Below are 15,568 nucleotides of genomic sequence, written 5' to 3'. Positions count from 1 at the left end.
CGCAAAGAGTCGGACATGACTGAGCGACTTCACTTAAGCTACTTTTATATGCCTTCAAGCGATTGTGAAGTTGCTCAGTCATGTCCGACTCTTTGCGACCCCGTAGACTGTAGTACCAGTTCACAAATAGTATAAAAAACCTAGAATACATCCACTTCTCCCTTCTTGAACTTTGCCCCTTTGTTTCCACACGTTACATCTTCAGATGTTATACGTCTCACAATCGTTGTTTTTACTTTAAACATTTAATTATCTTTCAGTACAGTTCAGTTGCTCAGTCATGTCTGACTCTTTGCGACCTCATGGACTGATGGCAGCACGCCAGGCTTCCCTGTCCATTACTAACTCCCAGAGCCTGCTTGAACTCCTGTCCATCGAGTCGGTGATGCCATCCAACCATCTCATCCTCTGTCGTCCCCCTTCTCCTCCTGCCTTCAATCTTTCCCAGCATCAGAGTCTTTTCCAATGAGTCAGTTCTTTGTATCAGGTAACCAAAGTACTGGAACTTCAGCTTCAGCATCAGTCCTTCCAATGAATATTCAGGACTGATTTCCTTTTGGATTGAAAAGTTTGATATCCTTGCAGTCCCAGGGGCTCTCAAGGATCTTCTCCAATGGCACAGTTCAAAAGCATCAGTTTTTCAGTGCTCAACTTTCTTTATGGTCCGTCTCTCACACCCATACATGACTACTGGAAAAACCATAGCTTTGACTATATGGACCTTTGTTGGTATAATGTCTCTGCTTTTTAATATGCTGTCTAGGTTTGTCATAGCTTTTCTTCCAAGGAGCAAGCATCTTTTAATTTCATGGCTGCAGTCACCATCTGCAGTGATTTTGGAGCCCAAGAAAATAAAGTCTGTCACTGTTTCCATTGTCTCCCCGTCTATTTGCCATGAAGTGATCTTTAGTTATCTTTAAAGAGATTTAAATAAAATGAAAAACATTATGATTACCCATGTAGTAAACATTTCTGGGGCTATTTATTCCTTTATGTAGATTCATTTTTTTCATCTGATACTGTTTTTCTTTCTTTCTAAAGGACCTCCTTACATTTTTTGTCAGTACAAGTGTGCTGGTGATAGTTTATACATATATGAAAATAAATTTTAAAAGTAATATTTTAAAAGTATGAAAAAGTATTTTGCCTCTATTTCTTTATTTTGCCTCTATTTCTGCCTCTATAATTTATTCAAGCAAGATAATCAGTGAATACAAAAATAATTGCATGAAAAGTATTTATAGACTATGCACGTAATCTCAAAATACCACCTATCAAATTGCTTATTAATTGAAAAGAGACACTGTATAGTTGAAAGACCTGGAGGATAAAATTTAGCTGGATGATCCAATTTTGCATCACTGAAAATGGAGCATACTGATATTATATGTTTTCTGTGATGATGGAACAGGGATGAATATTATTAACCAGGTATTACCAGTTGTCTGGCTTGAATTTTACAGTGTTGCCTCTATTTCTGAAAGATACTTTTCCTGGATGTAGAGTTCTAGGTAGATGATTTTTTTTTCCTTTTAGTACTTAATTCTTCTCTCTTCTGGCTTGTATTGTTTCTGGTAAGAAGGCTGCATCATTTTTGTCTTACGTGGTGTGGTTTTCTTCATGTTTCTTTGGGGATCATTGGGGATCATTGTGACTTTGGGGTCTGTGGTGGGTACGTCATTTTCATAAAATCCTGAAAAATTTCAACTTGTATTTCTTCAAAGACTTTTCCTGTTCCAGGAAGACAGGCCCTCTCCTGCCCTTAAGGGATTCATGTTACATGAATTGAGGAATGCTCAGTCCTGTAGTCCTCCAGAACTCGCTCCTCCTCTGGGTGCAGCTGTAATCTCTTTGGTATCCTGCCCTCCGGTCTCTTCATTTACCTGGACTCCCAGGTCCATCTCCTCAGCTCAAGAAAGAACACTGGGTTTTGCCTACTTTCCTCCCTGCAGTGCCATGGTTTAGAATCTCCCTCTACACAGTACTTTGGGAAAACTCTAGGGTTCCCCTCCTTCTGTGTCCTGACTTTGTGGTACTTCTGTCCTTTGTTCCCTGACATTCAATGTCTTGAACATTGTTGTTTCACATACTTTGTCCATTTTTTTAAGCTGTTCAGGTGGGGGGGCAAATTAAGGTTATTCCATCTTTTTATTAAAACAGCTATACAGAGGGGATGAGAGAGGTTAAATAACTTGCTCAAGGACACAGGTAGTAAGTGACTAGAAATCTTTCAGACTTCCAAGATAATTCTCTTAATTGTCAGGTTCTTAACACTCTCCTGTATAACACAAAGAAAGGCAATGCCAAAGAATGTTCGAACTATTGCACAATTGCACTCATCTCACACGCTAGTAAAGTAATGTTCAAAATTCTCCAAGCCATGGTTCAGCAATATGTGAACCGTGAACTTCCAGATGTTCAAGCTGGTTTTAGAAAAGGCAGAGGAACCAGAGATCAAATTGCCAACATCCCCTGGATCATGGAAAAAGCACTCATCTCACATGCTAGTAAAGTAATGCTCAAAATTCTCCAAGCCATGCTTCAGCAATATGTGAACCGTGAACTTCCAGATGTTCAACCTGGTTTTAGAAAAGGCAGAGGAACCAGAGATCAAATTGCCAGCATCCGCTGGATAATAGAAAAAGCAAGAGAGATCCAGAAAAACATCTATTTCTGCTTTATTGATTATGCCAACGCCTTTGACTGTGTGGATCACAACAAACTGTGGAAAATTCTGTAAGAGATGGGGATACCAGACCATCTGACCTGTCTCTTGAGAAACCTGTATGCAGGTCAGGAAGCAACAGTTAGAACTGGACATGGAATAGCAGACTGGTTCCAAATAGGAAAAGGAGTACTTCAAGGCTGTATATGGTCACCCTGCTTATTTAACTTATATGCAGAGTACATCATGAGAAACGCTGGACTGGAAGAAGCACAAGCTGGAATCAAGATTGCCGGGAGAAATATCAATAACCTCAGATATGCAGATGACACCACCCTTATGGCAGAAAGTGAAGAGGAACTAAAAAGCCTCTTGATGAAAGTGGAGGAGAGTGAAAAAGTTGGCTTAAAGCTCCACATTCAGAAAACGAAGATCGTGGCATCTGGTCCCATCACTTCATGGCAAATAGATGGGGAAACAGTGGACACAGTGTCAGACTTTATTTTTTTGGGCTCGAAAATCACTGCAGATGGTGATTGTAGCCATGAAATTAAAAGACGCTTACTCCTTGGAAGGAAAGTTATGACCAACCTAGATAGCATATTGAAAAGCAGAGACATCACTTTGCCAACAAAGATCTGTCTAGTCAAGGCAATGGTTTTTCCAGTGGTCATGTATGGATATGAGAATTGGACTATAAAGAAAGCTGAGCACTGAAGAATTGATGCTTTTGAACTGTGGTGTTGGAGAAGACTCTTGAGAGTCCCTTGGACTGCAAGGAGATTCAACCAGTCCATTCTGAAGGAGATCAGCCCTGGGTGTTCATTGGAAGGAGTGATGTTGAAGCTGAAACTCCAATACTTTGGCCACCTCATGGGAAGAGTTGACTCATTGGAAAAGACCCTGATGCTGGGAGGGATTGGGGGCAGGAGAAGAAGGGGATGACAGAGGATGAGATGGCTGGATGGCATCACCAACTAGATGAACATGGGTTTGGGTGGACTCCGGGCATTGGTGATAGACAGGGAGGCCTGGTGTGCTGCGGTTCATGGGGTCGCAAAGAGTCGGACACAACTGAGCGACTGAACTGAGCTAACACCCTCCTGAATAACACAAATTAATATATTTAATAACTCGTGTTTTTATTTAGATATTCCATTAAGAAACGTTGCCAAATTTCTTTGGCAAGGAGAAATGACTTTCCCTTTCTCCTTTTTTAAGATAAATGTGAGGAACATGAAGAGAAAATTACGCTGGTTTCACCCGCACGTGAAATCGATGCTCGCTCGTGTCCTCTCATCACAAGTGCCCACAAAGAGCCTATAACTTGGTATAAAAATGACAGCAGGACGCCTGTATCTACAGAAAGAGGATCTCGGATTCACCAGCACAAAGACAAGCTCTGGTTTGTTCCTGCTGAAGTGGAGGATTCAGGAGCTTACTATTGCTCAGTGAGGTAAGCAAGCGATAAATAGGTTACAAACATGTCGTGTCTGTACCCTTCTTCAGGACGGAAAAAAAAAACCAATTTTTTTTTAATGAACTTATTTTGATTTATTTTAGAAATTCAACTTACTGCCTCAAAATTAAAATAGTGGTAGAGTTTGTGCAGCACGAGCCTAACTTGTGTTACAATGAAAGGACTGTGTTTACCCAGAGACTGCTGACCGCGGGAGACGGACAACTTGTATGTCCTTACTTGGATTTTTTAAAAGATGAAAACAATGAGTTACCCCAAGTACAGTGGTATAAGGTAATTTTGTATTACATATGGCCTTTTACTTCTCTAGCAAATAAAAGAGTTTGCTGTCATAGACATTAGGATGAATCCGCAAAGGACTTTTTCATTTGGCAGATTATTTGCTTTTGAGTGGTGAAACTTAATAGAACATTTTTAAAGTTTTATGATTGTATGTGTTTAATTTGCAGCTTAAGTAAAAATTTACTTTCTGTCATTTTTGTTTAATAGGGTACAGCTGAGAAAAGTACGGTGGGCATATAAGATGTTTAAAAATAAGGAGGATTATAAATTTAGGGTTTTTTAAAGTGACTATTTGTTACAAAGTATATTATTTCATGTTTTATTATAAATACTAAGTGGTCCTTAGATAACTTTAGTGGTTTCTGTAACTGAAAAGTCATCAGCTAGCACTGCATGGAATACATCATATTCTGGTGTCTTTGATCTACCTGGCTTCTTGGAGCTTACATGGATAATCACTTTTTAGAGGTTTAAAAATACAAAATAATATCAGTGAAGAATGGAAGTATATCATTACTAAGAAATTGTAGTTAGCATTCTTTCCTCAAACATTTTTTTCTTACAAAGTATATTTGTTTCCAGTTGTCTTCAAAGTGCAAGACTCATAGGCATAAAAATGTAATATCCTGGGAATATAATTATGACTTTGCCAAAAAAAAGCAAAATTAAAACTTCTGTGCAAGTACCTTTCTATTCACATATACATGAATGTGTGTTCTAGTCCGTTAGTCACATCTGACTCTTTGCGACCCCATGAACTGTAGTCCACCAGGCTCCTCTGTCCATAGTGTTTCCCAGGCAAGAATGTTGGAGTGGGTTGCCCTTACTTGAATATAACTATGAATAATTGGTTTTCAATACTTCCTTTCCCCCTGTCTAGGACTGCAAACCTCTACTTCTTGACAACGTAAACTTTGCTGGAGTAACAAATAAGCTGATCATCACAAACGTGAACACAGCACACAGTGGGCACTATATGTGTCATGCGTCATACACACACTTGGGAAAGCAGTATCGTGTCACCCGGGCGATAAAGCTGATTACTCTGGGTGAGTCATAGCTGCAGTCCTAGGAGTTTAAATCCGGGAAGGTCCAGAGACCATGAGTAATATCACCTTCACTGTCTACAGAGGGACTAAGTCCAGGAGAAGCATGATGACTTGCTAGAGGTCACCTGGCTTTAGTTTTTGTTGCTCTATGCTATGTAAGTGTTTTCATTCCTGTTTCAGATGCAGTGCTGATTAAACAGACAGGATGAGCTGAGTTTTCCAGCGGAACTAGGAGGCTTGTTTTGGGGCGTGGCTAAAGATGGTTCTCTAGAGGCTTCAGGGACTCCTCTGGCTAGTACTGGGGAAAGGACAGTTCTGAGACCTCTCACCTGCGGAGTCTGGGTGTCTAGCAGTTGTTGATGGACCCTAACAGACCTTGAAATAAGTTACACTTTTTCAAAAACATCTTTTTATTTTGCATTGGAGTACAGCTAATTAACAACGTTGCGATAGTCTCAGGTACACAGCAAAGGGGCTAAGCCGCACACATACATGGATCCACTCTCCCCCAAACTCCCCTCCAGGTGCCACATGACATTGAGCAGAGGTCCCTGTGCTATACGGTAGGCCCTGTCAGTTATCCACTTTAAATATAGCAGTGTGTACACGTCCATCCCAAACTCCTTAACTATCCCTTCCCTGCACCTTTCCCCCCTGGTAACCATAAGTTGAATCTCTAAGTCCCCACAGGGCTTCTGTGATTTCCTCAATCTGCATAAGCCACTCTTAAAATCAGTAAATGACTCTTCATAGTTACAAATTAATCAATCCACAGTATGGTGAGTACTCTGCTAGGGTCAGTGAGGGAAGACCACAGTGGTGACAGCAAATATTTATTATATATATATTGTTGGTTGTCCATTTTAAATATAGCCGTGTGTGCATATTCAGGGATGGATATATCCATCCCTAACTATCCGTTCCCCCATCCCCCTTGAATGGCACCCCACTCCAGTACTCTTGCCTGGAGAATCCCTTGGACAGAGGAGCCTGGTAGGCTGCAGTCCATGGGGTCACTAGGAGTCGGACACGACTGAGCGACTTCACTTTCACTTTTCACTTTCATGCATTGGAGAAGGCAATGGCAACCCAATCCAGTGTTCTTGCCTGGAGAATCCCAGGGACGGGGGAGCCTGGTGGGCTGCTGTCTACGGGGTCGCACAGAGTCGGACATGACTGAAGTGACTTAGCAGCAGCAGCAGCAACTATCTGTTCCCCCATCCCCCTTGCTGACCATAAGTTCGTTCTCTAAGTCTGTAAGTCTTTCTGTTTTGTAAGTTCCTTTGTGTCATTTCTTTTAGCTTGATGGGGGGACGTCATACAGCATTTCTCCTTTTCCGTCTGACTGACCTCGCCCAGCGTGACCATCTCTAGGTCCATCCATGTTGCTGAAAATGGCATTACTTCATTCTTTTTAATGGTGTGTAATATTCCATTGAGTATATGTACCACAGCTTCTTTATCCATGGAATAAGCTCCACCCTTGTCAGATCTGTGTTAACCCAGTCGCATAACTTCTCTGAGCCCGTTTCCTTCTCTGTAAGCAGATTCAAGCTTCCGCGGTTGTCGTGAACTGTGTTGTGGATCAAGCGTGCTCAGCTTGCAGTCATGTGCCTGGTGCTGAGAAACAAATAGGTGCATGCCAGTTTTTCCTGTTAGTCATCCTGAGGCTGCTATTCACCATATTTCATATTAAAAACTATTTTAAAACAAAATAGAACAAATGCACCTTTATAAGTTACCTGGAGATGGGCAGAACACTCAACCTTTCTCTCAATACTAGGATTTCCTAAGCTTTCAGTAATGTACGAAGAGAGTTATTCCCATGAACTTATGGTTACCAGAGGGAAAGAATGGGGGGTAGGGATAGTTAGGGAGTTTGGGAAGGACATGTACACACTGCTATATTTTAAATGGATAACCAGCAAGAACCAACTGCATAGCACAGGGAACTCTGCTCAATGTTACGTGGCAGCCTGGATGGGAGGAGACCCCCATGTGAAACAATTACAACATTGTTAATCAGCTTTACTCTGATATGAAATAGAAAGTTAAATTTATCAAGCTGTTTACAAAAAAAAAAAAAAAAAAAGTAAAGTTACTCTAACCAGGACTTTGAAAAGTTAAAGCAGTCTCTATTAGTAATTATTCTGGGACAACAGGCCTAATAGGGACTATCCCAGGTAAACCTAGATGATCACTTTTCAGATAGCCGTGTTTTCTCAGTTCTACAATTATTTATTTTTGCCAAAGGTTAATTGTGTTGTCTCAAAATCGATTCCTTGCCTACATCCTACAAGTATCGGTGACTCCTAAATTTCAGGAGTCCTGAGTCACAACCATCCTTAGCAGCACTTCCCTGGGCGTTGCGTATCTCCAGTTTGTGTTTCTTGGGGTACTGCAGCCAGACCAGCAGACCAGATTTGACGGAAAACAGGGTACTACAGAATTTTAAGAATTCAAATGGGTTTTAACTACTTTCGGACATCTTTTCTGATCCCTTATGTAGAAATAATATAATCAGGGGTGGGGTTCTGTTTTGTTTCTCTTCTAAAGGTGGATTTATAAATATTTGTTGGGCATTTCCCATCTTCCAGGCACTTTCTAGGTATACAGTAGGGAATGAGAGACAGAATATCCTGCGCTGATGGAGCTAACGAATTTTTTTTAAGTAGCAGAATGAATACTAGGCATTCAAATTTGGTCATGTTTGGTCCCAGATCAACTCTTGAAGCCTATCTTCTTGAGAATAAAAGACAGATTAATTTCTGGAGATTCTTAGTATTTTTCTGCCTACTGTAATAAAGTATGCCAAAGTGTGTGGCATTTTTTGATAACTGTGGCTTTCACTCTTGGGTTACTGTGAAAGTTACCAAATAGACACACATCTAGCACTAGTGACTTTCTGGTTAATAAAGCTCCATCCAGGGAAGCCACTTTGTTCTCCCTGATTTGCATGAAGAGATGCATTTGTCCGCAGACCCAGAGCCTGGTGATGTTTGTGGTCTTTTTTTTTTTTTTTGTAGCACCAAACTCTGTGGGTTCAGAAGGGCTGAGGTGTTATGGTTTTGCTGTGGCCTCTGAGTCAGCCTCCTGCCTTCACAAAAATCCTGGCCCTCTGTCTCCTGCCATGTATACTGTGGCCCCTAGAGGCAGATGCTGTGTTGTAATATGTTAATGTTTGGTATATTTTGCCAAGTGTTGTCATCTTTGGAGATTCGAATCTATAAGAGACCTTGTGGGTGTTTTTCTTTCAGAGAAATCCAGAAACACAAAACCTGAGATTGTGAGTCCAGCTAATGAGACAATGGAAGTGGTCTTGGGTAAGTGGGCTACAATTAGGATATGCTGAAATCAGTGTTTCTTTGAACTAGAGAGTAAGATAAACTGTACCTTTGCTGCACACAACCCAAGCTGTTCACTGCATGTATCTAAAGTTAGAAAGTGGCACACGTTGTGTCTTGTTTCTTTGGATTTTTTGCCTCTTATGGCAAATATCTAGCCACGTCTTATTGACTCAGTGTTACTTTTCTATGGACAGTTACTATTCATGAAGACATCAGCCGACAAACAAGTTCAGGGACTTCCTTGGTGGTGCAGTGGTTAAGATTTCGCCTTACGATATAAGGGGTGTGGGTTCGATCCCAGGGAGGGGAGCTAAGATCTCACCTGCCTTGTGGCCAAAGAACCAGAACATAATACAGAAGCAGTATTATGACAAATTCAATAAAGACTTTAAAAATGCTCCACATTAAAAAAAAAAAAATCTTAAAAAACAAAGACCAAGTTCAATAGGCCTAGAAATAAGAAATGGAATATATTTGGTATAGGATGGATTTCTTTTCCTGAGAGAGTTAAACTTTTAGGTAGAAGACTAAGACTATAGACCCAGAAGGTAAATTACTCTAGAGAATTATTTTTCCAAGCTAGTGATAATGTTTTATTTCAAGAATAAGACATAATACTATAGGCATTCACATCTAAGCTGTGCAGTACAGTAGCAGCTAGGCATGTGTGGTTATGTACATAGCCACACTAAATTTAAATTTAGTAAATTCCGTTTAATTAAATATTATTCCCTCATTCAAGAGCTGACTGGCTTAGATGTGACTAGTGACTATGTATTAGACAGCACAACTATAGAATGTTTTTGCCAACACTGAAAGTTGTTGGAAACCACTGGTCCCAACATAAAAACAGACTTTTCTTTTGTATCAGAGGATCAAAATTCAGGCTGGCATATAGAATTCTCTTCTGTAATAGTAACTGCATGAAGACAAAGAACAATTGTACAGAGATTAAAAGCTAAAATGTGTGACCTCTGAATTCTGCACTTGGCCAAGTTGTTCTTCATGTGGGAAGGTAATATACAGACATTTATAGATGTAAACAAAGAAAGAGATGAAGACTTTAAATATTGGCCAGTAGAATTCAGAGCAGTGTTTTCAACCTTTTATTTCCCCCTTTTTTCTTCCCCTGTAGAAGGCAATGGCACCCCACTCCAGTACTCTTGCCTGGAAAATCCCATGGACGGAGGAGCCTGGTGGGCTGCAGTCCATGGGGTCGCTAAGAGTTGGACACGACTGAGCGACTTCACTTTCACTTTTCACTTTCGTGCATTGGAAAAGGAAATGGCAACCCACTCCAGTGTTCTTGCCTGGAGAATCCCAGGGATGGGGGAGCCTGGTGGGCTGCCATCTATGGGGTTGCACAGAGTCGGACACGACTGAAGAGACTTAGTAGTAGTAGTAGTACCACCTAACAGGACATTTTTTCCCCAATCCTCTTTACTTTCTCAGATATTTAATGCCCAGATATGTACTCTGGCACTTTAGAGGACTGCAGACCATTGCAATAGATAAGCTTTTGTTGCTCTCCTCGCTAAGAAGTACATTTTTTCCCTGTTGAGAAGGCATGCTCTGGGAGTGTGTACTTAAGAGCTCTCTCTAAAAACCTAGATTTGATCTACAGATCTAAAAATAATAACTACATTCAGTTCAGTCTCTCCTTTGTGTCCAACTCTTTACGACCACATGGACTGCAGCACACCAGACTTCCCTGTTCATCACCAACTCCTGGAGGTTACTCAAACTCATGTCCATTGAGTCAGTGATGCCATCCAACCATCTCATCCTCTGTCGTCCCCTTCTCCTCCCCCCTACATTACATTAGAAATAATTATTTTAAAATATCACATTGATCAGAGGCCCATCACCGTAGCATAAGGTTATGCTATAGTCAGGCTTTTATTTGATAAGATTTCACATTAATTACCAATAAAATGACTTAGAAAAATAGGAACTGAGGGACACTTTCTGCACTTGATTTGCGACCCCATGGACTGTAGCCTGCCAGTCTCCTCTGTTGATGGGATTTCCCAGTCAAGAATACTTGAGTGGGTTGCCATTTCCTTCTCCAGAGGATATTCCTGACCCAGGGATCAAACCCGTGTGTCCTACTTGGCAGGCAGCTTCTTCACCACTGAGCCACCTAGGAAGCCCTCTGCACTTGGTAAATAACATTAATTCAAACCAGTCATCACCAGCATTTTTAATTATGAAACTCTATAGTGTTAAGCCTTATACAGGTCTGGACTTTTTTATTGAAGTCAAGAGTGAGACTAAGCTGCCCACATGAACTTGTTACAGTTACTGTAACAATTAACAGTTACTTGTTCCAGAAGTGCCCACTAATGCAAAGATTAAAGAACCAAGGCTTGCTGACTCTACGGGAGAAAATAACTTTGTTTTCCGATTGTATAATTACATACCTATAAATTTCAGGAGAATTACTGGGGAAAGTTAGAATAATTATTGTATTAACTGGCCAGATATAAAATTAATATACTATAGTATTAGACTTGTTTAGCAAAAACCAGCAAGTAAACATAACAAGAAAAGAGATCTTATTGCAACAGAGCTGTCTATAAAGTATCTTAGCAAAATCTTTAGAAAATATATTGGATTTATAAGGGAGAAAAAAGCCATCCAAACAAAAAAAAAAATCCCCCCAATCTCTGACTTATAAACCTCAAAAAATTGAGGATAACATTTCAGAATATGTGCAGTGTTGATGTAAAGGCATGTTCATTGGTATATCAATCATAATTAAAAATTAGGAAATTATGTTTTGCAATAGGAAAGGAGCTTGTCATAATATGTCTGTATGATGGAATACTAAACCACTATGAAATAGCCTGTTTTGGAAGGCTGATCATGTGAGCCAAAATTCTCAATAGTCAGAGTAGATGTTAATGCCCAATTTTCAAAGCTGCATAGTGCACAGAAAGGTAAGGAATAAGATACATGAAGTTACTAATAGTGGTCATCTCTCAGTGGTAGATGTAAGAACAATTTCTTTTTCCTTTCTTATACTTTAAAATTTTTATTCGACAGTCCTTTGTTAATCTAGATGGACCAGAGTCCATTGATCTTATGATTTAAAAATACATTGCTTTGCAGGATCCTGGCTTCAATTGATCTGCAATGTTACTGGCCGGCTAAGTAACTATGTCTATTGGAAGTGGAATGGGTCAATGGTTAGTACATATACTCCTGTGCTAGAGGAAGACTTTATCACGTAAGTATGCCAAGAGTCAGTTGTGCCCTAGACAAACTGTGGTATTAAATTCCAAGGGTAGCAAAGATTGGCTTCTCTGGTGGCTCACTTGTAAAGAATCCGCCTACAAGGCAGAAGATGCAGGTTCAATCCTTGGGTTGAGAAGATTCCCTGGAGGAGGAAGTAGCAACTCACTCCAGTGTTCTTGTCTGGGAAATCCCATGGATGGGGAGCCTGGGGGGCTACAGTCCATGGGGTCGTAAAGAGTTGGACATGACTGAGTGGCTAAATACCAAAGCAAGGGTTAGTACCAAGGATGAGTGGTCAATGTGCTTAGTTGTTGTGACCCTGTGGACTGTACCCCATCAGGCTCCTCTGTTCATGGGATTTTCCAGGCAAGAACACTGGAGTGGGTTGCCATTTCCTTCTCCAAGTGGGTCTTTGATTGACCCTTTACTTTTGCTAAGCTAAGTAGGATTAATAAGATCTTGTACAATACAGGTGAACTACATGTTATTATGGTACCAATTCCAGACCACTTGGAAGGCTTTCTCTTAAATTCAGTTAAAAATTGCAACATTCCAGTGATGCAATCGTCCTGAATTTCCCTTCATGTCATTTCATTTTTAAAGTAGTTTAGAGAAGACTCATGAAATGTAACCAAGAATTAAAGCACACCCCTGCTCAAGTCTCTGATGGCTCCCTGTCACTTCTCCAGGGAGAAACTCCCAACCCTTAGCATCACCTGGGAACCTTGCCCATCTGTCCCGATCTACTCTTATTTCATATATTCTCCGTGTCCCATGGAGCCCAGAATGCCTGTATCCCCATTTTTCTTTTTGGAAGCTGGTCATTTTGATTTGATTTCTCTCTGCTAGTAAGTGGTCCCAGAGCTATCAAATATCAGATCAGTGTGCTGCTTATAGCCTTATTCTTACACCTGTGCTTTAGGCTGGTGATTCTTACTGCTGCAGTTTAAATGACAAAGAGAGAAACCAGGTATATGTATTGTTTCTATAATTGATGCCATCTATACAATTTTACTTATTCTTTTGAACAGAGTGGAGAATCCTTTAAACAGAAGAAGGAGTACAGTCCTCGCACGGCTTAATATTTCGGCAGTGGAAAGTAAATTTTTCCTGCATCCATTTACCTGTTTAGCCAAGAATACAGAAGGAATAAGCACAGCATATATACAACTAATACATCCAGGTAAACAAGAGAGTCGTTTATTTGAAATGCAGTTTTGTATTCCCATGGTAAGATATCATGACCTTGAGGTTTGGCATGCTATTTCCTCTGCCCACAATGCTCTTAGATTCCTTTTAACCTGGGGACTTCCATTCACTTTACTTCTCAGGTGAACTGTATCTTCTGTGAAGTTTTTTTGCCCTACTTTCCTTCTATTAATGCATCTCTCTGCCCCAAAAGATAAGGTGTTAGGGCCTCAGCTATGTATTTCCACATCTATCTTAGTTTTCTTTACGTGATTGTAAGTTCTATGATAATGCAGACAATTGCTAATCATTCTATTTCCAGAGCTAGTTAGCAACTTAAGTCTGATCATCAATTCAGTTCAGTCATTCAGTTGTGTCCGACTCTTTGCGACCCCATGGACTGCAGCACACCAGGCTTCCCTGTCCATCACCAACTCCTGGAGCTTACTCAAACTCATGTCCATAGAGTCGGTGATGCCATCCAACCATCTCATCCTCTGTTGTCCCCTTATCCTCCTGCCCTCAATCTTTCCCAGCATCAGGGGCTTTTCCAATGAGTCAGCTCTTCACATTAGGTGGCCAAAGTATTAGAGTTTCAGCTTCAGCATCAGTCCTTCCAATGAGTGTTCAGGACTGATTTCCTTTAGGATGGATTGGTTGGATCTCCTTGCAGTCCAAGGGACTCTCAAGAGTCTTCTCTAACACCACAGTTCAAAAGCATCAATTCTTTGGCTCTCATCCTTCCTTATGGTCCAACTCTCACATCCATACATGAATACTGGAAAAACCATAGCTTTGACTAGATGCACCTTTGTTGGCAAAGAAATGTCTCTGCTTTTTAATATGCTGTCTACTTTGAACTTTTCTTCCAAGGAGTGTCTTTTAATTTCATGGCTGCAGTCACCATCTGCAGTGATTTTGGAGCCCCTCAAGATAAAGTCTCTTACTGTTTCCCCATCTATTTGCCAGGAAGTGATGGGACAGATGCCATGATCTTAGTTTTCTGAATGTTGAGTTTTAAGCCAACCTTTTCACTCTCCTCTTTCACTTTCATCAAGTGGCTCTTTAGTTCTTCACTTTCTGCCATAAGGGTGGTGTCATCTGCATATCTGAGGTTATTGATGTTTCTCCTGGCAATCTTGATTCCAGCTTGTGCTTCATCCAGTCCAGCGTTTCTCATGATGTATTCTGCATATAAGTTAAATAAGCAGGGTGACAATATACAGCCTTGACATACTCCTTTTCCTAGTTGGAACCAGTCTGTTGGTCCATGTCCAGTTCTAACTGTTGCTTCTTGACCTGCATCTTGATCATCCTAGGCGCCTAATGAATATATTTTTAGGTAAACAATTCCATGATGGATGCACAGGGGAAACCGAAATATCTACTTTCCAGAGAGGATGTCAGAAGTTCCTGGTTTTCATACATTGTATAATCAAACACAATATTGACGGTATTTGTGTTCCAGCTCATGGATTCATTTTTCTGTCTCATTTATTCTACCATTGACTCCTTCTAGTGTATTTTTCATTGCAGTTATGGTATCCTTCCACTCTGTTGGGTTGTTAAAACTTCTTGTAACTTCTCACTCCTCACATCCACCCTTTTCCTGAGTAGAACTTTATGATCTTTATGATCAGTATACTGAACTCTTTCTTGGGTAGACTGCCTATCTCCACTTCAGTTAGTTGTTTTTCTAGGTGAAGGGTTTTATCTTGCTCCTTTGTCTGGAATGTATTCCTTTGCTGTCCCATTTTGTGTAGATTTCTATTTGAATTTGTGTGTATATGGAAGGTTAGTCATGTTTCTTGACCTTGGAGAAGTGGCCTCTATAGGGAACATTCTATTGTCCCATCAGTACACCTCCCTCTCATCACCCAAGGGCTGGGGCCATGGTCCCAGGGTAGGTTCTGACCTGTTTGCGAACTCAGTTCCACAGGCTGCGAGATGACAGTTTTCTTGTGTCTGCCCTCTGGTGGGTGAGGCTGGTTTAGAGGCTTGTTCAGGCCTCCTGGTGGGTGGAGCTATGTCTTGGCCTCTGGCAGGGAAGCAGAGGCAGAATACTCTTTGACATACATCACGCCAATATTGGACTTCCTTGGTGGCTCAGTAGTAAAGAATATGCCTGCAGTGCAGGAGAAGTGAATTTGATCCCTGGGTGGGGAAGATCCCCTGGAGAAGGAAATGGTAACCCACTGCAGTATTCTTGCCTGGAGAATCCCATGGATGGAGGAACTTGGCAGACTACATACAGTCCATGGGGTCACAAGAGTCGGACATGACTGAGAAATATTATTTCCACCACCACAGAAATATT

General features: G+C 40.8%; 1 protein-coding gene across 22 annotated transcripts in view; it reads left to right on the top strand.

Moving 5' to 3' along the window:
* The window catches only part of IL1R1 (interleukin 1 receptor type 1), a 195,702-nt gene that overhangs the window by 172,675 nt on the left and 7,459 nt on the right, over positions 1–15,568 (top strand). For all 22 annotated transcript variants that reach the window (XM_086327820.1, XM_086327821.1, XM_086327816.1 and 19 more), the window contains 6 exons: positions 3,887–4,121; positions 4,229–4,418; positions 5,308–5,476; positions 8,734–8,799; positions 11,938–12,055; positions 13,095–13,246. In XM_086327820.1, coding sequence (XP_086183946.1) covers positions 3,887–4,121; positions 4,229–4,418; positions 5,308–5,476; positions 8,734–8,799; positions 11,938–12,055; positions 13,095–13,246 — 930 coding nt within the window. The remainder of the gene's footprint in view (positions 1–3,886; positions 4,122–4,228; positions 4,419–5,307; positions 5,477–8,733; positions 8,800–11,937; positions 12,056–13,094; positions 13,247–15,568) is intronic.

This window comes from Bos grunniens, chromosome 11 (assembly GCF_055505025.1).
Source record: "Bos grunniens cultivar Pamir isolate PY7600 chromosome 11, Bosgru_T2T1.0, whole genome shotgun sequence".
Lineage (NCBI taxonomy): Eukaryota > Metazoa > Chordata > Mammalia > Artiodactyla > Bovidae > Bos > Bos grunniens.
This window is presented reverse-complemented; position numbering and strand designations above follow the sequence as displayed.